Here is a 26,299-nt window from a genome sequence, read left to right on the forward strand (position 1 = left end):
TCTCCAGCAGGAATCTTTTACAGGATCCCACCTAGAATCTCCAAGTAGAATGGTGTTCTTAACTGTTGTTTCTTGCATATGTGCAGACTACTGTGACATTCCTCGCTGTAACCCAGAGTTGCATTAAGATAGCCCTCTCATTCACAGAGGAACTTGCGACTAGCCGCACAGGTGTGTGGTTCCACAGCTCATACTCTGTGTGGACATAAGGCCATCTCCATTTGGTATTGCTGAACTTCCCACACTAGTTTGGGTACCTTCTCCACCAGAGTTCCATGTTTCAAGAATCAGATGCCATAACCGAGAACGACATGCTGCTTTCCATTCAAAGAACTCAGATATGGTGGTTCAGAATCTGGCGAGGATACACCACTGTCATATTCCTTTTGGAGGCTTTCCAGGTACAGTGGAGTAAAAAAAAGTATTCAGTCAGTCCCTGATTGTGCAAGTTCTCCTACTTAGAAAGATGAGAGAGGTCTGTAATTTTCATCATAAGTACACTTCAACTATGAGAGACAAAATGAGGAAAAGAATTCCAGGAAATCACATTGTAGGATTTTTAAAAAATTTCTTTGTAAATTTTGGTGGAAAATAAGTATTTGGTTAATAACAAAAGTTCAGCTCAATACTTTGTAACATAATCTTTGTTGGCAATGACAGAGGTCAAATGTTTCCTGTAAGTCTTCACCAGGTTTGCACACACTGTAGCTGGTATTTTGGCCCATTCCTCCATGCAGATCTCCTCTAGAGCGTTTTGGGGCTGTCGCTGGGCAACACGGACTTTCAACTCCCTCCACAAATTTTCTATGGAGTTGAGGTCTGGAGACTGGTTTGGCCACTCCAGGACCTTGAAATGCTTTTTACGGAGCCACTCCTTCATTACCCGGGCAGTGTGTTTGGGATCATTGTCATGCTGGAAAACCCAGCCACGTTGCATCTTCAATGCTCTCACTGACGGAAGGAGGTTTTGACTTAAAATCTCATGATACATGGCCCTGTTCATTCTGCCCTTAACACGGATCAGTCATCCTGTCCCTTTTGCAGAAAAACAGCCCCAAAGCATGATGTTTCCACCCCCATGCTTCACAGTAGGTATGGTGTTCTTGGAATGCAACTCAGCATTCTTCTTCCTCCAAACATGACGAGTTTTTACCAAAATGTTCTATTTTGGTTTCATTGGACCACATGATATTCTTCCAAACCTCTTCTGGATCATCCATATGCTCTCTGGCAAACTTCAGGCGGGCCTGGTCACATACTAGCTTAAGCAGGAGGACACGCCTGGCACTGCAGGATTTGAGTTCCTCTCTGCGTAGTGTGTAGTCTTTGTTACTCGGTCCCAGCTCTCTGCAGGTCATTCATCAGGTCCCTCTGTGTAGTTCTGGGATTTTTGTTCACCGTTCTCATGATCACTTTGACCCCACGGGATGACATCCCCAAATCAAGGGAGATTATCAATGGTCTTGTATGTCTTCCATTTTCTTACAATTGCTCCCACAGTTAATTTATTCACACCAACCTGCTTGACTATTGTAGATTCACTATTCCCAGCCTGGTGCACGTCTACAATTTTCTTCCTGGTGTCCTTTGACAGCTCTTTGGTCTTGGCCATAGTTGAGTTTGGAGTCTTACTGTTTGAGGCTGTGGATAGGTGTCTTTTATACAGATAACGAGTTCCAACAGATGCCATTAATACAGGTAATAGGTGGAGGACAGAAGAGCTTCTTAAAGAAGTTACAGGTCTGTGAGAGCCAGAAATCTTGCTTGTTTGTGGGTGACCAAATACTTAATTTCTGCCATAATTTACAATAAATTCTTTAAAAATCCTACAATGTGATTTCCTGGAATTTTTTTCTCATTTTGTCTCTCATAGTTGAAGTATACCAATGATGAAAATTACAGTCCTCTCTCATCTTTCTAAGTAGGAGAACTTGCATAATCAGGGACTGACTAACTACTTTTTTACCCCACTGTACATCCATTTGGGAGGAAGCCACAGTAAAGACGCTGTAGGGCTTATATTTCTCAGATGGCTTGGGAATGCCTCTGGATGCCCTAGGAGGAGCTAGAGTGCCTGACCAAGGATAGAGAAGTGTGGGATAAGCTGCATAGTCTGCTGCCACTGTGACCCATACCTGAATTAGCAGCAGAAACTGAATGATGAATGAACTTTAACATACATTTCCCAAAGGTGATAAACACATCTCACCACAGACAACTGAAATTTTGTGCAGATCCAAATTTGTTGGTGAAATATGCAGTGAGATCAGGATGTACAAGTTCCAGCAATACCACAGACAACAACTGAAATTTTGTGCAGATCCAAATTTGTTGGTGAAATATGCAGTGAGATCAGGATGTACAAGTTCCAGCAATACCACAGACAACAACTGAAATTTTGTGCAGATCCAAATTTGTTGGTGAAATATGCAGTGAGATCAGGATGTACAAGTTCCAGCAATAATGTCAGTGCGATCCGAGAAAAAGTTTTCTTGATGTTGACGCTCTAAGTACATAATTATAATAATAGTCTTGTAATGTTGAAGACAACATTCTGTCCTATAAAATGATGTATTGATCGGAATATCTGCCTGTTTACCTTTTAATTTATCTCTTTTGTGGTCAGGTCAGTAAAGACTCCTCAGAAGAGAGCTGGTGAATCAGATAAAGGAAAGTCAAGTGGCTCTGCATCACAGGTAAGCCATTACGATATGTACAGGTCTACCTGCTCTGTGGTACAGGACAATAATTGGTTGTGACAATTTGTTGAACAGTGTTGCATTGGCACATTATTTTCTCTCTCTCTCACGGCACAGCTTGCATGCCTACTGGTTATTCAATGTGATCAGTCAAAAAGGAAGCCTTCTGATTGGCTGGGCCTGACTGACAAGTAGGTGGGCACAGGTCCACCTTGGCTGTGCTGCAGCTCTGTTTTCTAAATCAAAAGAGCATTTTGAGCTGTGTATATGCAAGAGGGAGTCAGGGTCTGTGCATTTCTTCTTGACTTTCCTCCACTTTAAATGAACAGATTTCTTCATTGACCAAAAGTAGCATTGATGATTTCTTGATGAACAACTTCATGTTATGACATAATCTTGAAAAATACATTTTTGCTGAGTATTTTCAACATAATTGAGATTAATCAGTAAACAGAACCGAACAACCTGGAGAAAACCCATTTGTCGAGACTTTTGTTTTCTCTGCAGGAGGACTCTGACAGCAGCTCTGCCCAGAGCCAAAAGCAGGTTCTGTCCTCTGATGAAGAGGGTCAGGAGGATGTAAGCTGGGTACGAAGTAACTTCAGCATCTGTCAGTATGAGCACTGTAGTAACTTATTTAGTTTAGGCTTGCTTTTAAAAATTACATCTCTATATGTCATTTATTTAGGTCTCAAGTCCAAAGAAGAGCAAAGTGTATAATTTAGTTATGCCTATGACGTCTTCATTGAAATCCAGGAAGTCTTTATCGGGTAAGGTCTGAGAGCAGGAGAGACCAGTGTCAGTTCTGATGTGATGGTGAGATGCTTTTGGTAGGGTTTCTTTACACATTGCAAATTATTGCACAAATCATCTAAACACCTGATGTCATTTTTAGAGCTGTTCTGATACAACTCCAATTCCAATGAAGTTGGGACGTTGTGAAAAATGTAAATAAAACAGAATACAATGATTTGCAAATCCTCTTCAACCTATATTCTATATTCTATTCAACCTATATATGGGAGAGGAAAGCAGCTGGTGCTGATGCAGAAGTAGGTGCTGAAAAGTTTATTAAGGTGCTGAAAACATAGAAAAGAGACTAACATTTCGATGTGCAAATCACATCTTCATCAGAGTCCTGAAAAGACCTGGATGATACTCTCCTTTTTTGTTCTACAAGATATTTAATGTTTAAACTGATAAACTTTATTGTTTTTGTGCAAATATTTGATAATTTTGAAATGGATGCCTGCAACACGTTTCAAAAAAGCTGGGACAGTGGTATGTTTCCCACTGTGCTACATGTTGGGTATTTTCTCCTCCAAACATTTTTAAACCTTTAACAAGACAAACAGAGTCAAGAAACACCAGTGAGACAGAAAGTCAAATATTACGCGCGGAGTGCGGCCAGGCTGTACACCAAGGCTACACTAAAGTCTGGCCTGCTTTTCCGCTCTTTTTATTAAGAGACGCCCTCATCACATAAACAAGAAACTTGTCCTAAGGGTGGGGGTAATGACGCAAGACAAGTTTCTTCCCATAACATAAACGCATACGTCAAGTGCAGCTGTAAGGAAGAACACTTCAGGTCAGCACATCTCGTTCGTCTGTTGCAGTTATCAGCTGTTTTGCATCTGCCTGGAACACTAAGCATCACAATCAGTCAAAATTCAACCTTCAGTTCTTTTACTCCCAGTCGTTAGCGGCTACGAAAACAAAGTTATGTTATAACAATAAGTACATCCAGTCCTTCATTCCCAGTTCAGATTGACCCCAGAGTGCTAAAACAAAATTGAATTCTCAGGATTGCATTAAGACAGGTGCAAAACAGCACATCTCCGTTCTCATGAGAAAGAAGACAAGCTAAAACAAGGTTGAATAACACGTACGTTCTCAGGGTGAAGTGCAAAACAGCACAACACCGTTCTCATGAGAAAGAAGACAAAGCTACAAATGTTTAACAGTGATAACATATATATATATATATATAAAATCCTTAACATTTCCCACCTGTTTATCACCTGTTAAACGTATAGCAGGCATCACCCAGCTTAGTTAGTTAGTTTATTAACTTAGTTTATTCTGTCCACGTTTTTATTAATTGAACACCACCAACAGATGGAAGATTTGAATCCAGCTGCTATTTGATCAACCAGTTTATACTCGTCAGGCACTCCTCTGGGGACTCCTATTGCGTCAATATATGTTGGATTTCCTACTCCTTTCCAATCTCTTTTTACTCTATGTCTGGCTATGCCTTTCTGCCAATCCTCAGGAATAAGAGGCTGCATATGTCGTAACGTCTTCAGGGGTCATGGGTAACAATAATGATATTAATGCACAATAACCTGACACATTTCGTGGCAGTCTATCAAAGATTCTGTTATCACCACACCACCACCATACATCACTCCTACCGACTGGTATAAATGAACCGTTTTTCTGTATTATTCGACTACACCACTTGTCTTATTACTTTTTCAGCTAAAGCTTCATAGGCTAAGAGTGTGTTAACTCATCACGTCAACAGTTCAAGCTTGAACTGGAGTTGTGAGCTTTTCAATATCATCATAATTCTCAGTACAGTCATTACAGTTTTCTCCACTAAGGTCTGACTGTTTCAATGCTTGATATTTTGGCATAGTTTGTTGGAAGGCCAGATTACGCTGTACAAATGTATTTGACACCATTTTCAATAGTAACTGCCAACATGGTCCTGAAGTCAACCAGGACCAGGGATTCCACCGGTTCACGGCTAGGGTGTCTTTATGCATTGCATCACGAAGTTCATTCAGCTCCTCCAATGCGTCCTGCATATCCACTGAATGAATGGAGTCTGGGATGAAAGTACAGCATGTTGTGTTCAGCAGAACACAAACTCCTCCCTGTGAACCAGTAAGCAAGTCTAAAACCATGCGATTTTGCATCACCATGGTACGTAAAGCATCTATTTCAGTGTTTTGAGCTGCTACTATTTTTTTTGTTACATTCATGAACAGACCCAATCAATAATTCAGAGTTTCAATCATTAATGAATTTTTTCCCACTCCTATCCAGGGGAACAATGAATGTGCTATTTTATCTCCTACAGACCACAATTTTTTGGTCCTTTAGTACATCCGAGCCCCACATGTGATTATGTGGTAACACATCTGGGTATATCAATCTCCTCCGTCTGGTGCTGCCATTCTTCTCTGTGGAGGTCTTACCACATATGTATGGTCAGTCACCTGGGTAGGTGCACACACACCACCCCAATTTGGTGGGAGACTCATGTACAGTCTGGAACCATAAAGCCAATAGATGTCATCATACACCGGAGTACCATTTACAGGTGGTAGCAAAACTTACTAACATAAGCACATGATTCATCCGTTCCCCATGGACAGGAGCCTGTATAATTACATCCCCGTCCAATGTGATGAAGATAAGTACCATCCACATATTATGTTTTGGTTAGGCTTAAATTATTTGATAAAACATACGTTTGGGTACACAGACGTTTCTTAATTTTACCTACATTTTTATTCCCTGTCCCGTAAAAGCAAATTGGGAATGGCCGTTGTGATGACAATTTAACGTGATGATATTTTTGCGTTTCCCTTCAGTCTAGTCAATGGAGCAGCACTTGGGCACGCTTGTACGTCCTCTGTTGAAATCCCTATCATATAAGTGGTTGCACTGAGGCAAGTGGTGTTACATCTTATCAGATTTGCTGAGAACTGCTGCCCCCGAAATACAGTTTGATTATGCATCCGTATGATAAGACATTCTGTCACCCTAGCAGGGTACGGTTTAGCCGTCAGAGCTGGGTGTGTTGAGGATATAGGTATTTGCGAACAAACATAATAATTAGTAACGTAATTCCATAGCCAATAAATGAACATATCTGTACCACATATTAGTATGGTATATATGAGGGTGTCCATCTGTCTCGTTCACATTATGAATAAACCTCTTCTGATGTTGCTTGCGTTGTTCTCTGGCTCGGTCCACAGTGAGCTGCAATTCTTGGGTCAACCACCAGGCCAGGAATCCGAGGAGCACGAAACACACTAAGATCACAACACAACCGGCTGCCCTACCAACAGTCCGGCAGCGGCGGCGCTGAGCACGCCGCTCCGGGGTCTGCTGTAGTTCAGTCATGATTGCTAGGATACAGTGTTGTTAACCACCTCACCTAATAGTGCAAGGATCTCCCTGCTTCACTGGCATTGAGACAATCTATTGCTAATTAAATAGACTCCCTTTGTAGCCAGACTTCCCCTTACACTGTGGAGGCCGCCAACACACGCTGTATCTTACAGTGATGTATCCACGTTGATCTCTCCGCTATCTTTACTGCAGTTGGTGTTGTTAACAGCACTCGGTATAGACCTTCCCAACGAGGACTGGACCAGTTCTTCCTCTTAATCACTCTGATGAACACCCAGTCTCCTGGCTAGACTACTGGAAGGCCGTCCTGTGGAAGATCAAAATTATTCGGCAGTAAATGTGTTTAAGTTATCTCTTTCTGTGTTAATGTCTTTTTCATAAAATTTGCTAATGTTTGTTCCTCATCTGCTGTTTTAGTATCCATGTCAAAATTGGTAGACGATATGGTCGTCCATAAAGTATCTCAAATGGTGTTAACCCTGATGGTGTTGGTGTTATTCTCATATACAATTTTACTAGGTCCAACATTCAATCCAGGTTCGTTTTGTCTCTTCTATACATTTCCTTAATCTTATTTTTATTGTGCCCTTTGTCCTTTCCACTAATCCGGCACTGTGTGGATGATAAGCACAATGAGTTTTGAGATTGACCTGTAGCGCTTCTCCTACGTATTGCACTATTGTATTAACAAAATGCGCTCCATTATCTGAATAGACTGTTTCTGGTATTCCAAATCATGGAATGATGTCTTTGCACAATGCCTTAGCCACTGTAAGTGCATCTGCATGTTTTGTAGGGAACAATTCTACCCATTTTGAGAAGGCATCAATTATGACTAAACAAAATTCCTTCCCTTCATGTTTACTCAGCTGTATATAATCCATATGAATCACTTGAAATGGATATTGTGGTGTTGGAAATTTACCTCTTTGGGGTCTCAAATTGCCTTGTGAGTTGTGTTTTGCACATGTCATGCATGCTCTACAATGCTGTTTTGCATATGCATCGAACCCATAAAGACAAAAAATAGATTGCAATTGCGATATCATACCCCCTGATGAGACATGCGTCACGCCATGGCTCATAATAGCTGCCCATTTAAACATATTTTTTTTTGGCAATATGGGTTTCTTTTGTGGTCATATCCGGAGGGGTGTCATATAGGAGAAAAATAGAAAGAGCTGTTGCCGCCTTTGCGGTTTTGTCAGCAACGTCATTTCCTTTTGAAACACTGTCAGAGCCTTTGGTGTGAGCCGCACATTTGCATATAGCAATTTGGTTAGGCAATTTCACAGCGTACTGAAAGCGTACTGGCTGTCTGTATAAATTGATACAGCCGTACCTTTAAACAGATAGCAAGCTGCAGTTAAAGCAACTAATTCAGCTGCTTGTGCTGAAAATGAGGATGGCAATGAAGCAGAATCCAATACTTCTGAATTTGTGACAACAGCATATCCAGATTGTGTTTGTCCATAAGCGTTTTTAGTGGAAGAACCATCCACATACACAATTGTACTGTTTGGGATGGGTGTGTCCTGGAGGTCTGGACGTGCTTTCGTACAGACCGTAGCTACATCAAGACAATTGTGCGGCTCACCATCCTCAGGTAAGGGTATCAATGTGGATGGATTCAATGTTGTACATCGCTCTACCGTAAGATGTGGTTGTGATAATAGCAAGGACATACACGAAAGATGTCTTGCTGGGGACAAAAGGCTCATGTTTGTCTGCAACAGAAGTGCAGAGACTGCATGTGGAACTTTCAGTGTCAACTGATGGAATAGAACAACATTACTGCTACTTTGAACAGCCATAGAGGCTGCAACAACAGCCTGTACACATGGTGGTAGAGCACTTGCTACTGCATCCAATTTAGATGAGTAGTAGGCAACTGGCCTCAATTTTGAGCCATACACTTGAACCAAAACACTAGTCATGAACTTATTCTTACAATCAACTGTTTGAATGAATGGTTTACTATAATCTGGTAGTGCCAAAACTGTGGATGACACTGTTTGTTTTACTTTTACAAAAGCTTCCTCAGCATCTTTGTTCCATTCCAACACGGTTGACATTGAAATATCATCCTTGTACATCAAATCAGAAAGTGGACTAGTCAATTCTGCATAGCAGGGAATCCATGCCCTGCAGTAATTAGTCAGTCCAAAAAATGACATCATCTGCTTTTTGGTTTGTGGTTTTGGAGCGTGCAAAATTGCTTCCTTCCTGTCAGACAGGATTGTGCGCCCTGTGGCTGATAATTCATGTCCTAAATATTTTACTTTATCCCTACACAACTGAACTTTGTTTTTACTCACTTTGTGGCCATTATCAAATAAGAAACATAATAATGCTACTGTGTCAGTTATGCAGTTTTCTCGTGTGTCAGAGGCAATCAAATGTCATCAACATACACTAATAGTTGGCTATCTGCCGGTGGAACGAAATTAGCTAAACATGCTGACATGACTTGAGAATAAATAGTTGGGCTCTCTGTGTAACCCTGCGGTAATCTGGTGAATGTATATCGTTGTCCTTTAAAGGTAAAAGCAAACCAGAATTGACTATCTGGGTGTACTGGTACGGAAAAAAAAAAAAATGCATTACTGATATCTATTACAGAAAAACAACTAGAATTTAATCTCAATGAGCTTAACAGTGTGTGCGGATCTGGTACACATGGAGCTCTTTTTACTACAGCAGCATTTACTGCCTGCAGATCTTGAATCATTCTCCATCCCACTGAGGGCGGAGCCTTTTTTTACAGGAAATATGGGTGTGTTACATGGTGAATCTGGACATGGCACTATTACTCCTGCTGTTAATAAATTCTCTATTACTGGCCTGATTCCTTCAATTGCATCAGGTTTCAATGGATACTGTCTTACACATGGTCTGTATTCTGTTTTTGGTCTTATAACTACAGGTTGTGCATTTTTTTATCAGTCCTACGTCTGAAGGACCTGTTGTCCACAATCCTGATGGTACAGAAGAGAGAAGATCGTCCTCTTCAGGACTCAACTGAAACACTCAGGATTGTGAAGTGGACACATCAATCTGTGTTCCAGCTGTCAGCACCAATGAGACATTAACTGGCACTTTATACAATTTAGTTGATGGACTGAACTCCGTTCGTGGTCCAACTCTGCTCCAATCAGTGGCTGACAAAGCTGTTATGACTGTCAGTCCCAATTCTTGCCATTCTGTCAAATATGGTTTACAAAGTGACACATGTAATGGCATACCTGTGAATCTCAATTTTAAAACATCTTCAGTGGCACCTGTTACTGTTATGACAGCTGTTGAGTTGCCATCATGAATCAAATCGGTCATTATCAGCTTCACAGGTGAAATATTTTTCAATTTGTTTTCATACACTGGTGTTCCTGGCAATATGCCACTATGGACTCTAAATACACTCTCAAATCTGCATCTAAACTCTATCCATGGTTCTCCTTCTTTCTGAGTTGTCCTGGTAATTCAGTATAATTTATCTTTGGTCCTAACACTCCTTTTGCACGTGTAATCGTAGCTTCCACTCTTGTTTTCAAGACTAGATCATCATGTGTCAGTGGTACGCCTTGTTGATCTGCAGGATTCCAGTCTCCACGTACCTGACTCCATTTAGGGCCACATGCTTTCATCCACACCTGTTGGACTTCAGGTCCATTAAGGTGGTAAGATGTTCTAATGTTTTCTATATCCTGCATAAATCCCTCAATGTCGACATGTGGCGATGGTATCATGTCGACTGCTGCTTTGATATCAGCATTCCATGTCCGATAAACGAGCATGGTTGGTAGCTGTCCTGCTGTTTCTGCACGAGGATTTGGTACTTCTATCATAGGATAGGCACCTCCCTGATCACTATGTTCCACCATGGGAGGGGCTGTAGGCACTTTTGCTTGACTGCGTGTTTGTGGTTTTTCTGGTTTTTCTCTTTTTACCTTAGGTTTTACTGCCAAATCATACTGTGGTGGCAATACATCGTCATCCTCTGGTAGAGGAGATAAAGGTCTCTTTGCCACCGACGGTCCAGCCGGCGGTGGTTGTTGAGGCTGTTCTGGTTCTCTGTGCTGAATTATCACATCTTCTTCTGCCTTACCTACAGCTTTCTTTTTTCTTGCTTTCTCTAATCGTCGCTTCTCTGCTCCCTTCTGTCTGTTCTCTGCTTCTTCCTCCCAAAATGCCACTAAATCTGCCCCTACTTTCTGCATCTTTTTCTCATCACCTTTATGTTGCTGTTCTAACTCCTTCTTCAGCTTCTGTATACTGATCAGGTTCAGTCGTCCGTCAAAGTCATGTTTATTAATCCAGGTCTCCAATTTTTTGTTGTTTTTGGATTTTTTTGCTTCCATAAATTTCCAGTCGTCAGTTGATAAATTTTCCTTATTTATAGACGTCTTACCCCCCATTTTTATTATCCCTTGTTATAATTTGGACTTCAGACGGGGGCACACCTAGGGTGTTCTAAATCTGAAGTTTCACACTTTCTTTGGACGTGACAATTAATTTGCCGTCGTGTGGTTGATTCCTTTCACCTCCCCGTAGGAAGCGGAATCACTTGCCTCTGCTTCCACACGCACGGTTGTCACTAACGTTGTCCAAAGTATTACACACACACAGTTTTCACACAGTTATTTACACTTGCGCAAAACACTATTTACACATAGAAACACTCCTAATAATCGTACGCGTATTCTTATGTCAGGGGAGCTCACCCTCCTGTGAAATTTAACTAATGTCCTGCATTAGGGGACTCCGCCGTCCCTGCCAAATTTAACTACTTTTTACAGTGCACGTATTTCTACCCGGGATTTCCTTTACGTATTAAACAGAGGAGTCCGTATCCTCCTTCCGGAATTTAACTACTTGCGTCCCTCGCAACCGTAGAGGAGTCCGCCCTCCTTACAGAGTTTAACTGCTTTGCATTAACAGACGATTCTGTATCATCGCTTACGGAGTTTAACTGTTTTATGTGATCACTTTTATCCCCTACCGGTACGCGTATATAAACAGAGGAGTCCGCACCCTCCTTACAGAGTTTAACTGCTTTGCATTAACAGACGATTCTGTATCATCGCTTGCGGAATTTAACTGTTTATGTGATCTGATCACCACTCACTCAGTACTATTTACAAAGAAATTCTACTCACTGACTCGACTTCCTGTCTGTCTTCTTCGGGAAAATCTCGTCAACCAGACGATGCCAACGGTGGTCGACAAATGCAGACACGATCAATCGATCGATCAGACCTTGGCCAAGGATTTACGTCTGGACTTGACGACCTCCGCTGGACACCTCCGGTATTGTTGAGATCCCGGACGAGCCCCCAGTCAATGTTGGGTATTTTCTCCTCCAAACATTTTTAAACCTTTAACAAGACAAACAGAGTCAAGAAACACCAGTGAGACAGAAAGTCAAATATTACGCGCGGAGTGCGGCCAGGCTGTACACCAAGGCTACACTAAAGTCTGGCCTGCTTTTCCGCTCTTTTTATTAAGAGACGCCCTCATCACATAAACAAGAAACTTGTCCTAAGGGTGGGGGTAATGACGCAAGACAAGTTTCTTCCCATAACATAAACGCATACGTCAAGTGCAGCTGTAAGGAAGAACACTTCAGGTCAGCACATCTCGTTCGTCTGTTGCAGTTATCAGCTGTTTTGCATCTGCCTGGAACACTAAGCATCACAATCAGTCAAAATTCAACCTTCAGTTCTTTTACTCCCAGTCGTTAGCGGCTACGAAAACAAAGTTATGTTATAACAATAAGTACATCCAGTCCTTCATTCCCAGTTCAGATTGACCCCAGAGTGCTAAAACAAAATTGAATTCTCAGGATTGCATTAAGACAGGTGCAAAACAGCACATCTCCGTTCTCATGAGAAAGAAGACAAAGCTAAAACAAGGTTGAATAACACGTACGTTCTCAGGGTGAAGTGCAAAACAGCACAACACCGTTCTCATGAGAAAGAAGACAAAGCTACAAATGTTTAACAGTGATAACATATATATATATATATATAAAATCCTTAACACTACATCACCTTTCCTTCTAACAACACTCAATAAGCTTTTGGGAACTGAGGACACTAATTGTTGAAGCTTTGTAGGTGGAATTCTTTCCCATTCTTGCTTGATGTACGACTTCAGTTGTTCAACAGTTTGGGGTCTCTGTTGTCGCATTTTGCACTTCATAGTACACCACACATTTTCAATGGGCGACAGGTCTGGACTGCTGTTGTAACACGTGCAGAATGTGGCTTGGCATTGTCTTGCTGAAATAAGCAGGGATGTCCCCTTGCACAAAAACATCAAAGTTTATCAGTTTGAACTTTAAATATCTTGTCTTTGTGGTGTATTCAATTGAATATAGGTTGAAGTGGATTTTCAAATCATTGTATTCTGTTTTTATTTACATTTTACACAGCATCCCAACTTCATTGGAATTGGGGTTGTAGAATAAAACTTTGATCTCTCAGAAATTTGCTATGCATCTTATAAGAAAGAGTTCCAAATATGTAAAACAATGAATGAAATACCTGGTACCCAACTCCTGGAGAGGGGCTGGATGCTCCACTTTTCTGGTGTTGCCCACGGGGAGAGGTGGAGAGCTGGGGTACCATTGCTTATTGCTCCCCAGCTCAGTCGCCATGTGTTGGAATTCACTCCAGTGAACAAGAGGGTTGCGTCCCTCTGCCTTTGGGTCGGGGACAGGTCTCTCATTTTTGCCGAGCGGCAGCACAGAGTATCCGACCTTCTTGGAGTCCCTGGGAGAGTTACTAGATAGTGCTCCGACTGGGGACTCCATTGTTCTCCTGGGGGATTTCAGCGCCCATGTGGACGGCGACAGTGAGACCTGGAAGGGGGTGTTTGGGAAGCACGGCTCCCCGATCTGAACCCGAGTGGTGTTCAGTTGTAGGACTTCTGTGTTAGTCACAGTTTGTCCATCACGAACACCATGTTCGAGCACAAGGGTGTCCATAAGTGCACGTGGCACCGGGACACCCTGAGTCGGAGGTCGATGATCGACTTTGTAGTCGTATCATCTGACCTTTGGTCACGTGTCTCGGACACTCGGGTGAAGAGAGGGGCTGAGCTGTCGACTGATCACCACCTGGTGGTGAGTTGGATCCGCTGGGAGGGGAGGAAGCCGGTCAGACCTGGCAGGCCCAGATGTATCATGAGGGTCTGCTGGGAATGACTGGCGGAACCCTGTGTCAGCGAGGTCTTCAACTCCCACCTCCGGGAAAGCTTCTCCCAGATCCCGGGGGAGGTTGGAAACACGGAGTCCAAGTAGACCATGTTGTCCACCTCCATTGTCGATGCGGCTGCTCGTAGCTGTGGTCACAAGATCTCTGGTGCTTGTCACGGCGGCAATCCCTGAACCCGGTGGTGGACGACAGAAGTAAGGGATGCCGTCAAGCTGAAGAAGGAGTCTTACTTGTCTTTATTGGTAAGTGGGACCCCGGAGGCAGCTGACAGGTACCGGCAGGCCAAGCTTGCTGCAACCAGTGTGGTCGCAGAGGCAAAACTCGGTTCTGGGAGGAGTTTGGGGAGGCCATGGAGGAGGATTATTGGTCGGCCTGAAAGAAATTCTGGCAAACCGTCCGACACCTCAGGAGGTGGAAGCAGCTCTCCACCGGCACTGTATACGGTGCGGGTGGGGAGCTGTTGATCCTGACTGGGGATGTTGTCGGCGGTGGAAGGAATACTTCGAGGATCTCCTCAATCCCATCGTCACGTCTTCCGAAGCGGAGGCAGAGACTGGGGACTCAACGGTGGACTCATCCATCACCAAGGCCGAAGTCATCGAGGTGGTTAGAAAGCTCCTCAGTGGCAAGGCTCCTGGGGTGGATGAAATCCGTCCTGAGTACCTTGAGTCTCTGGATGTTGTGGGTCTGTCTTGGTTGACATGCCTCTGCAACATCGCGTGGCGGTCAGGGACAGTGCCTCTGGATTGGCAGACCGGGGTGGTGGTCCCTCTGTATAAGAAGGGGGACCGGAGGGTGTGTTCCAACTACAGGGGATCACACTCTTCAGCCTCCCTCTATTCCAGAGTACTAGAATTCTAGAGTAGTAGAATTCGACCGATAGTTGAACCTCGGATTCAGGAGGACCAGTGTGGGTTTCGTCCTGGTCGCGGCACACTGGACCAGCTCTACACACTCTATCGGGTGCTCGAGGGTTCATGGGAGTTTGCCCAACCAGTCCACATGTGCTTTGCGGATCTGGAGAAGGCGTTCAGGCGAGGTCGTACAGGGACCGGATAGCCCTTAGCAAAGTAGCCCGGACCCCGTACTCCCGCAGCAGAAGCTTGGTTCGCATTGCCGGTAGTAAGTCAAACCTGTTTTCAGTGCACGTTGGCCTCCGCCAGGGCTGCCCTTTGTCACCGGTTCTGTTCATTACCTTTATGGACAGAATTTCTAGGCGCAGCCAGAGTGTAGAGGGGGTCCGGTTTGGGAACCACAGAATCTCATCTCTGCTGTTTGCGGACGATGTGGTTCTGTTGGCTTCGTCAAATCAGGACCTTCAGCGTGCACTGGCGTGGTTTGCAGCCGAGTGTGAAGTGTCCGGGATAAAAATCAGCACTTCCAAATCCGAGGCCATGGTTCTCGACCGGAAAAAGGTGCCTTGCCGTCTTCAGGCCGGTGGAGTGTCCTTGCCTCAAGTGGAGGAGTTTAAGTATCTCGGGTTCTTGTTCACGAGCGAGGGACAGATGGAGTGTGAGATCGACAGACGGATCGGTGCAGCATCTGCAGTGATGCAGTTGCTGTATTGGACCGTCGTGGTGAAGAGAGAGCTGAGTAGGTAGGCAAAGGTCTCGATTTACCGATCGATCTACGTTCCGACCCTCACCTATGGTCATGAGATATGGCTCATGACCGAAAGAACGAGATCGCGAGTACAAGCGGCCAAGATGAGTTTCCTCCGCAGGGTGGCTGGGCGCTCCCGCAGAGATAGGGTGAGGAGCTTGGTCACTCGGGAGGAGCTTGGAGTCGAGCCGCTGCTCATCCACGTCGAAAGGAGCTAGCTGAGGTGGCTCGGGCATATTTTCCGGATGCCCGCTGGACGCCTCGCTGGAGAGGTGTTCCGGGCACGTCCCATCAGGAGGAGGCCCCGGGGAAGACCCAGGACACACTGGAGGGACTATGTCTCGGCTGGCTTGGGAACGCTTCGGGGTTCCCCCAGAGGAGCTGGGGGAGGTGTGTGTGGATCGGGAGGTCTGGGCGGCTTTGTTTGAGCTGCTGCCCCTGCGACCCGACTCCAGATAAAGTGGAAGAAAATGGATGGATGGATGAATGAAATAAAACAATGAACATCAAATTGGAAGAAAATGGATGGATGGATGAATGAAATAAAACAATGAACATCAAATCAAACAAAAACATCTCTGTAAAATGTGAGTATATGACATAATGATAAACCCGTTAAAAGTGTAGGTGACACCAAAAAATGTGCACAAATAATCACTAAAAATGATGAAATGTTGATATTTTAAAAAATCCTGAACAATAAAAGTTAATAAGTGTGCAGGTGAAGGACAAACAACTGCCTGAAGCCTGTGCTTTATTACAGCCCTCAGCTGCGGCCATATTGTTGCTACATCATCACCAGAAGGGGACCTGCTGATTCAAGCCCAAATCAATTGCACACACAGTGGAGGTCAAGCTGTTTTCGAATGATTTTTGTTTTTTGTAGTGTGGAGCTTTTTTTAAATTCCAGTCTGAAGGTGATTCTGAAGAAGCTGTAGGGACACAGTCTTATGGTTTCGAGCCTTATTTAGAGCACAATGAAGAAATGAAACCTTGGAGAACCTTCAGTCTGACAACGGTGACAATATTGGCAGAGTTCAGAACACAGAATGGTGATTATAAAAAAATAATAATTCAATAATGCAGGCAGTTTTGGCATGTGGGTGGAGGTGATAAACTGATTTTTTTTTTTTTTTGTCATCTCTTTCGTCATAATTAACTGATTAAAAAATAATAGATTGTTTTACTATCTGTGGCATCAGAAAAAGTGATGAGGAAATGTGCATTTTTAATTTTTTGTCTTTGAAACAGGTACATACATTCCAAATCTAAAAAATGACAAGATGAACTGAAAATATCAGCTATTTTTAAAATAAATATTGTTTCCTTCTTGAATACAGTTTATGTACTGTACGTTAGTAGCGTGATAAACATGCTATTATTAAATAAGAAAACCATTCACACGAGTAAATATACAACCCCTGGCAAAAAGTATGGAATCACCGGCCTCGGAGGATGTTCATTCAGTTGTTTAATTTTGTAGAAAAAAAGCAGATCACAGACATGACACAAAAGTCAAGGCAACTCCAGACTTTATGCACACACGGACAGAGACTGATACGAACTTATTTGCACACGACACACGCCCCCTCCTTGTGTTTCTGTTCCTAAAACCCCCACCGCGACCTCCACTCTGCCACTCCCAAGAGGCTGCGCGGCACAAGCTGCAGCGACCCCACCCCACCCCCAGCCTGGATCGGCCACGCGGCAGAAATGCTGCTGCAGCCCCAACACACTCACTGCCTCAATTCGGATGGCGGACTGTTTCAAAGCTTAAAGTACATAAACAAATGAAATGTATATGTGTGATTGTTTTAATTCTTATGTATGCCATTATTACGTTCAATGAGTAATAATTGTGGATTAATTGCTGTATTTTTGTTTGAGGTAAATGGCTTTGAAGATGAATTGCCCTTATAGGGATCAATAAAGTTGTTAGGAATCTTGAATCTTGAAACACCATGCAGCTCCGCCCTGAACAACTCGGTGGAAATGGGGCTGTCAGTAGCCTGTAAAAATCCATAAATTAATGGAAAGTTTCAGACAATGGTTCAGGCGCTGATGCCACTTACTCCTTCTCCAATGTCGGGAATCGCCTGGAGGTTTCTGGTTTTTAGTGGCGCACAGTTCAAAATCCAAATATTTATCTCTTCAGTAACTGTGCACCAGGAAAGGATAAATTCCAAACTGTTGTTTAATTTTAGTTTTAAATACAGCCCCAATTCCGATGAAGTTGGGATGTTGTGTAAAATGTAAATAAAAACAGAATACAATAATTTGCAAATCCTCTTCAACCTATATTTAATTGAATACACCACAAAGAAAGATATTTAATGTTCAAACTGGTAAACTTTATTTTTGTGCAAATATTTGCTCATTTTAAAAAGGATGCCTGCAACACATTGCAAAAAAGCTGGGACAGTGGTATGTTTACCACTGTGTTACATCACCTTTCCTTCCAACAACACTCAATAAGCATTTGGGAACTGAGGACACTATTTGTTGAAGCTTTGTAGGTGGAATTCTTTCCCATTTTTGCTTGATATATGACTTCAATTGCTCAACAGTCCGGGGTCTCTGTTATCGTATTTTGCGCTTCATAATGCGCAACACATTTTCAATGGGTGACAGGTCTGGACTGCAGGGAGGCCAGTCTAGTGCCCACAGTCTTTTACTACAAAGCCACACTGTTGTAACACGTGCAGAATGTGGCTTGGCATTGTCTTGCTGAAATAATCAGGGACGTCCCTGAAAAAGACGTTGCTTGGATGACAGCATGTGTTGCTCCAAAACCTGGATGTACCTTTCAGCATTGATGGCGCCATCACATATGTGTGAAATAAATAATGAAATAAAACAATTAACATCAAATCAAACAAAAACATCTCTGTAAAATGCAAGTATATGACATAAGGATAAATATAAGGAAAAATAGCCAGACTCCAGAGGGTTAAAGACCATTAGTTCTGTACCTGGTAGGTTGAGTCCATTTTCTGTTTCATAACTTTTCCATATCATCTGATTAGTTGACAGTTTAACCTCTTAAACCCTAGAGTCACCAAATTTGGGGACTTGCCTGTTTTGGAACATTTGAACACTCATAACTAACTAATGCTGACACCAACATACACTTATTATACATCAAAACGTCAAGCGAAGTCTCCTCTACAAAAATATCCACTTCAATCACATATCAGCTAACCACAGCTGAAATGCCAAGCAAATAAAGACAGAAATCGTAATTCATTTTTTGGGAAAAAAAACCTCATTTAGTGCTACCAAGTATTATTTACTTTCATTTTTTTTTTTGCATCCACAACATCCCCTAGGGCCTGTCTTTTAGCTGATCCAAACTTTTGCATTTTTGACCTTGTACAAGCTGAGAAATAAATCATAATGTATGGGTATGTGATTTTGGTGAAATAGGCTCTAGGGATTAAGGGGTTAATCATTAACACACAGCTAATTTTATCAGATGTAAAATCTTTGATTTACGGTGCCCTTCAAAAGTATGGTAACACTTGGTATTTTAACATTTAATTAAATTGGTATTTGACATTTAAAATACAAAAAATAAAAAATCAAATTTCTAATATTCCTTAAACTCAAACTGAAAGCAAATGTCTACAGCTTGATATAAATTAATTAAAAATATAAAAACCAAGATGATGGGTTGCATAAGTAATAGTCCCCTTTGGCATAATACCTATAAATAATCAGTTTTATTTCGTTTTCTTCAGACAAGTCAGGGGATGGATACATGAATCACTGAATATGTCTTGGACTTGGACTTTATTTACAACAGTTATGAAGAAATACAGACAGTATGGCACTCTATGGTAAATCTGTATGGAGTAGACAGTTTTCAAAAACTAAGTGACACACAGACATTCCAGCAGAAGTTATAGGCTTATGTGGCTGTGATGGGAGAAATTGTGCATAGTGTTGTGTGTTGGGGGGTGTGGCTGGATATTTTGGTGTTCTTTTCTTTTCTTTGCTCTCCAGGTGGCATGAGAGCTGATTTGTCTGTGGAGAAGGTGCTGGCTGAAGAATCCTTCACCCTCATCAACATCATGTGCAGCACCTGTGAATGGTGCTCACATGCAACCTTAAAGACTTTCAGCTGAAGCAGATAATTGGATGGCGTTCTGCATTTAAGTCATGTGTGATTCAAGCAGAACTGCCGGGAACTCAACCTTGTGATGTTCGTTTGTGAGATGCTGAGGACCGAGCCTGGGTTTGACACATCAAGCCCGTGAAGCAAGGAAGGGTGAGGACACTTGCTGTCAGCACACATCAAAGGTGATTAAGTGTTTGACTAATTGTTGATAGTAACTTGGTGTTTTGTTACACAGTATACTTGAATTGTGATGAGAATTGTGCAGTTTGCTTCTCACTGCTGTGGCGTGCGGATAAGTGATCCTCCACTTGTTGTGAGAAGCTGCTCATTTGCATAAAGTTAAAAAAAGATATAGACCTGAATGTGTTGCTGATAGCGTGTGTCTTTTGAAAGATATTGTTGTAACTGCTGACTTACCTCACCTCTTCTTTGCTTCACAGAGAGTCAGTTTGTCATGTCCACCTGGGGGGTGTTTGGCGGTGGTAGTGGGTCCAGGAGCGCCGGGCTTTGATCCTTACGGGCGCTGGAGAGCGTGCCAACAGTCACTCCACCAGAAAGACGCTGTTTAGTTTGTACACATTGTTATGCACCAAAGAGGGTAAAAAATAAATTGTTTTGTTTTGGAACCGCTTTCTGGTTATTTTTAGCGCTGGGTTCTGTCAGACGCAGGTCCGCTCCTCAACCCGCGTCGACACATAACACATAGTGCATGTTTTGCATTTTGTATCCCCAGTTATACAGCTTCATGATGAAGTGGGACAGAGGAGGATTTTCTTATAAAGAAGACCTGAAAGTTTAACTGCAATTTGCCAGAAGGTACATCTGAGATGAAAGCCTAGATTTGATGTTTTGGTGAAAGAAAACACAAAGACCAACACAAATTTCAGGGAATTTCAGGATGCAAAGAAAAACCCGCAAATAACTTCAGCTGAAATACAGGACTCTCTGAAAAAAAGTGGTATGGCTGTTTCAACATGCACAATAAGAAGGCACTTGAAGAAAAATGGGCTGCATGGTCGTGTCGCAAGAAGAAAGACATTACTATGCAAATACCACAAAGTATCCCACTTACAATACGTCAAACAGCACAGAGAACAATGTCATTTGGAGTGATGAGATTAAAAATTGAACTTTTTGGCCACAACCATAAATGTTACATTTGGAGAGGACTCAACAAGGCCTATGATTAAAGGTACACCCTTCCTACTGTGAAGCACGGAGGTGGATCACTGATGTTTTGGGGATGTGTGTGCACTACAAAGGCACAGGGAACTTGGTCAAAAGTGATGGCAGGATGAATACATCATGTTATCAGAGAATACTGGAGGTAAATTTGCACTCATCAGCCCAGAAGCTGTGCATGGGACCTACTTGGATGTTCAAACATGACAACGATCCAAAACACAAGGCTAAGTTGACCTGTCATTGGCTACAGCAGAATAAAGTGAAGGTTCTGGAGTGGCCATCTCAGTCTCCTGACCTCAATATCACTGAGCCACTCTGGAGATCTCAACTGTGCAGTTCATGCAAGGCAGCCCAGGAACTGGAGGCTTTTGCCAAGAATGGGCAGCTTTATCATCAGAGAAAATAAAGAGCCACATGCACAACTACCACAAAAGACTCTAAGCTGTCACTTATGTTAAAGGGGGCAATACACAGAATTAAGAACTGGGGTATGGAAACTTTACATCAGGGCCATTTGGGTAGTTTCTGTTGTCATTATGATTTAAAAAGAGTAAACAGTTGTTTGACAACAAATGGCTTCTATCATTCATATACTCTGATAAATGGCCAAAAACACAAAATGTTTGCCAGGGTATGTAAACTCGAGTACAACTGTATTCAGTGACTTGGAAATGTTCATGTATCCATCCCCTCATTGTCTGAAGAAAACTGTCACTAAAAATGATTATTCACAGATGTTATACCAAAGTGATCCATTACTTATCAAACCCATCATTTTGGCTTTTATGTTTTTAATTAATTTATATCAAGTAGTAGAAATGTGCTTTCAGTTTGCGTTTCAGGAATATAATTTTAGAAATTTTTACTTTTTGTATTTGAAATGGCATAAACAAAATGTGTGAAATATCAAGTGTTCCAATACTTTTGGATGGCACTGTAAATGAGTTAATGAAAGCATACAGTATAAGTTAATTTCTTGTCCTGAAGTCAAGGGACCTGCAGAACCTCAGAAGGCCACTGTGAACCAGCAGAGGAGAGAGAGACGTGGTCGTCAGGGAGGAACAGAGTTGGAGGTGGTGCTGGATGCTTTCTTGGATTTCTGTGATCAGTACAGGTGAATTAAAATAAAGCAGCTCTTTGTCTTTGTGATCCACTCTGGTTTGTCAAGTGTGATCCCTCCATAACCATGTCTCACTTTGACTATAATTTTCTAAATGTATTTTATTGCAGTTTTTTTCATTTTAATTGATCTGTTTTAGGGAGTCTGTGGAGCCTACAGGAATCAGACAGTCCATTGATTCTTTTGCTGCTCATGTGAAGGAGCAACTTCTGGAAAAGGTCAGACTACACTGAATATCTTTGACATTTGGATAAAAGTAGCCCTAAAGATGACACTGGCTGGGGCGAGAGAGTGATGAAAAACATTTTTAATACACTATTAAGTAAACCATTCATTGAAAATACACAAGGAAATAATTGTAATTTGTAGTTTTACCTAAAATGAAGGTAATGTAATCAAACCAACAGTACGGTTGGACATGTCGTATCTTATCTGTCTATAGTGAATGAAAATAACTCATCAGGATTATATTAAATATTTCATATTTGTACTTTTGCAGATCTCAGCGTGCAAAGAGCTCAGGGCTCTGAAGAGAGAAAATGCTAAGGTAACTATGGTAACAGGTCGTCACTGTGGTGTTTGTGTCGGCGGTAACGTGTCCCAACCCTGTGGTCTGTTGTATGTGTCAGGTGACCTCTTTGATCCGAATAAAGCAAAAAAGACTGCTGGATGCCAAGAATGAGCTGAACAAGTGAGAAGCTGCCCAGACGTTCATTTAAGCTTTCACCTCCTTTTTTATTTTTATTATTTAATTTTACCTGTGTGTAGTTTAACATTTAATTACCTGTCAGCTAAAACACTTTCATATTTAACCTTCTCAGTTGTGTTTAGCTTCCTCTTATCAAATCCACTCTTACATCATTTGGTCATGTTCAGTCTTAACATATAAGGGCCCAGTCACACCTTGACGATTATGCAGCATGTGCTGACCGTATTAAAAATGCTGGCATACTGGGGCGTATTGTCTAATAAATTGTGCAGTTGTCACACCTTCACAATTTAACCAGCGTATGCCGACAGCCCCATTTACACCGAGCAGTTCAGGTCAGTACTGCATGGTGCGGTTTGGGTCGAAACGGTTAAGTCTGGTTGGGTTTGCATTTCTACCGCTGGCAGAACCCTTTTGTTTGGCAGGTGGAACACTTGAATATTGATGAGTACATCATCAAGCATGCGTACACTGTCGCTTGGTGTCTCTTCTTCATACGGAGGCAAAACAGAGTAAGTTATTATTTGACTTTATTTTTGTCTTGGTGGATCATGGGTTTTGTTTTCGTCATGCAGAATGCTGATGCCTCTGGTAAACACTGATGTGAATGAATGAGGAGCTGTGAATCTTTCAACTTTAAGCGCTGGTTGTGGTCTGATCGGTCCCACCGTGCGGTCTGATTGGACTCCCCGTCCGACTAATCAGACAGTGGGACCGATCTGACCGCCAGTATCCTCTGGTTCAGGCAGAGAAACACACCTGGAGCAGAAAAACCACAGAGAGACTTGCTTTAAAATGCTGCGTTTCGGCCACAACAAGGAATTAAAGTATTTTCAGACGTCGTTTTCCAAAATCAGGATGCTTTATGTGGATAAGTTTTCTTCTGGCTGTGATGAGGAATTCAACTGAAACAAACAGATAAGATTAAGACTTTATATTTACTCTGTGTGTAAATGGTTTTAATAGTTGAAATAGTCTGTTTGCTTGAGGACACAGCTTTCAGTCAATCAGTGGCCAGCATTAATGGACATATTTCGACTCATGCGTAACTTACAAGAAACGTGTGTCAACAATCATATAACTTGCCACCAACTTAAGTCCCGCATGTGCGGACATGTGCTGGCATACGTTGAAAATATTGTGCATGCCAAATTTTTTTGAGGTACTTGCTGTATTACAGTGTATATCAGTGTGCTTCAACATGCTCTTAACTTATACAAAATTTACCGGTAACTTTTTAGACGTATGCCCAGCATTTTCAATACGGTTGGCATATGCTGGCTAAATCGTCAAGGTGTGACAGGGGTGTAAGTTGTTGAGTACTTACTACTTACTTTTAAAAAATCCTGATTAACTTAAATAAAATAAGTCTTTTGGTAAGCATCCACACTGAACTGTGCCCTGTGTTTGTGTGAACTCATAGTGCAGAGAAGCAGGTGTCACTGCTGGAAAAGGAGGCGGCCATGCTCAAGCTGCGATTAGCTGACCTGAGAAGAGGCTCCACCTTTCTGCGTGACATTAGAGAGCTCACCAGACAATACCTGGAATACCGCCATGTACACCCCAAAGAGAAAGAGACGGTATATATGAATAATATGTGAAATAAAACTTCACATAGATATTTCACATCTGTAGAAGTGGCCACCAAACCTATGCTTTAGAAATGAAATAACTGACAGGATAATTTCAAGCTACATGCATCTTCAACCATGCCTGCTCCTAATTTTCACCATGCATCTGTTGATACAATTATTTTCTGCAACAAGCCCAGACGTGTCCAACAGGTGGAAGACATGTAGACCTCTTGGTGAAACAGACATTAATGGTAAATGTCCACCAGGTGGAAATATTGCTCCATTTCAAGAACCTTGAAACACTGTCAGCATAGACTCGTTAGCAGACTTTTAATGAGCCTTTCATTGGATTCAGGTGTGTTGGAGCAGGGAGACAACTAAGAGTGTCAGGAATGTGGCTCTCGAGGACCGAACTTGGCCACCCCTGGCCTACAGGATTGTCCAGAATACACCTTCACAGTTACATGATGGACTTGCCAAACTGAATTAATGTAACTTGGTACATACTGTGTTGCAGCTAATTATTATCTGGATTCCTGTGTATTTCTGGCTGGCTCACTGCCTGTATTCACATCTGTAGGCTCTACCAGGGGGTAGGCTGCTTCACCCCCCTGGTTCTCCTCAGTTGGAGTAGGTGTCACATCACCGTCATCTCTGTAGTGCACATGCTTTCAGTTAACAAACCCTTTTCCTGTTCATCCTGCAATAGTAGCAGTTTTTTAATTGGTTATTGTTATAGAGGCAGCTTCTCTATTTGGCATGCTGCGTGCCAGGAAATGTCACATGAACAGGTACAGAAAAAAACAAAGATAATTATGTTGTCATTTCTGTTCAGAATGCCCAAGCTGCAGTTCATGTAAAAATTGAGGAAACAAACTGAATAACTAGGAGCCCTGGGCGTACTGAGGCATGTCTGTTGTGCCATTTTACAATTGTGTACCAGTTCTACTAGTAGTCTGTTTCACCCGACTTGTCTAATTCAGTAAGCAAAATATTTCTGATAGCACTTTCTAGGATTTTCCATCATCAACTTGTGAAAGAAGAAAAAACTCTTGTACATTTTCTATGTGGAATTCACTTTAAACCCACTAATTTCTGCAGTGAAGTAATTTCAGTAACAACACAGCTGTTTGCGTGTCCCATTGGACCTCACAACTTATTTGTGCTCTTTTCAGCTCGCTGATCAAAGGAAAGACACTTATTGTTCTTTTTTCTGTCTCCTTCCTCCTGTCTGCTCCTGATGTTGCTCGTGGCCTTCAGTATGGAGCCACCAGCTTACCCGCCCTGATGCTGGAGGCCAAACATATTCTGGAAGCAGAGCATCAGCTGAAAGGAATCAACATAAAACTGGAAAAAAGACTGAAGCAGAGTGGGAATTAATGTGCAGACACACACGTCCACAAATGATCGTGCACTGCAATTCAATCGTGAGACCACAGCACGCCAACAACTAAAAATTAAATTTGTTGATTGTGAAAATTCACACACTGTTTTCCTTCATGTCGCAAATGTGCTGTTGTTGTGTGCGTCAGTGTTGGTTAAAGGCGTATACCCAAGTGGTTCTTCACACAATCAACAAGTTAGTGATAATGTACTTTGTTAAAACCTTAACTGTGGAGTACCTTCATATTTCGAGGTATATCACAAAATTAGAGCTAATTTTATCACTGGAAAATATTTATTTCGCAGTAATTCCATGGTAAATAAAGAGGTCATGCTGTCAGATTTTGCAGACAACATGAAAGAAGAAGCTCATAGTTGAGGTTCCTAGTTCATGCTGCATTCAATAGAAATCAGAACTTGGAATTTTAAACTTACAGCAGGCACAAATGCATGTAATGAAAAGATAAAATACAATAAAGATAAAAATGATTAAAAAAAAGGGTTCCTGCCCCCAGTTTTTGGCAAACCAAGTAAA

At 42.2% G+C, this 26,299-nt stretch overlaps 1 protein-coding gene across 1 annotated transcript in view; it reads left to right on the forward strand.

Moving 5' to 3' along the window:
• Positions 1-25,818, forward strand: part of cenpu (centromere protein U) — a 47,940-nt gene extending 22,122 nt beyond the window's left edge. The window contains exons 5-13 of the mRNA XM_034180969.1: positions 2,627-2,696; positions 3,207-3,287; positions 3,388-3,469; positions 21,966-22,092; positions 22,238-22,316; positions 22,598-22,645; positions 22,728-22,789; positions 24,231-24,387; positions 25,642-25,818. Of these exons, the coding sequence (XP_034036860.1) occupies positions 2,627-2,696; positions 3,207-3,287; positions 3,388-3,469; positions 21,966-22,092; positions 22,238-22,316; positions 22,598-22,645; positions 22,728-22,789; positions 24,231-24,387; positions 25,642-25,761 (826 nt within the window). The 3' untranslated portion in view covers positions 25,762-25,818. The remainder of the gene's footprint in view (positions 1-2,626; positions 2,697-3,206; positions 3,288-3,387; positions 3,470-21,965; positions 22,093-22,237; positions 22,317-22,597; positions 22,646-22,727; positions 22,790-24,230; positions 24,388-25,641) is intronic.
• The last annotated feature ends 481 nt before the right edge of the window (positions 25,819-26,299 follow it).

This window comes from Thalassophryne amazonica, chromosome 11 (assembly GCF_902500255.1).
Source record: "Thalassophryne amazonica chromosome 11, fThaAma1.1, whole genome shotgun sequence".
Classification (NCBI taxonomy): domain Eukaryota; kingdom Metazoa; phylum Chordata; class Actinopteri; order Batrachoidiformes; family Batrachoididae; genus Thalassophryne; species Thalassophryne amazonica.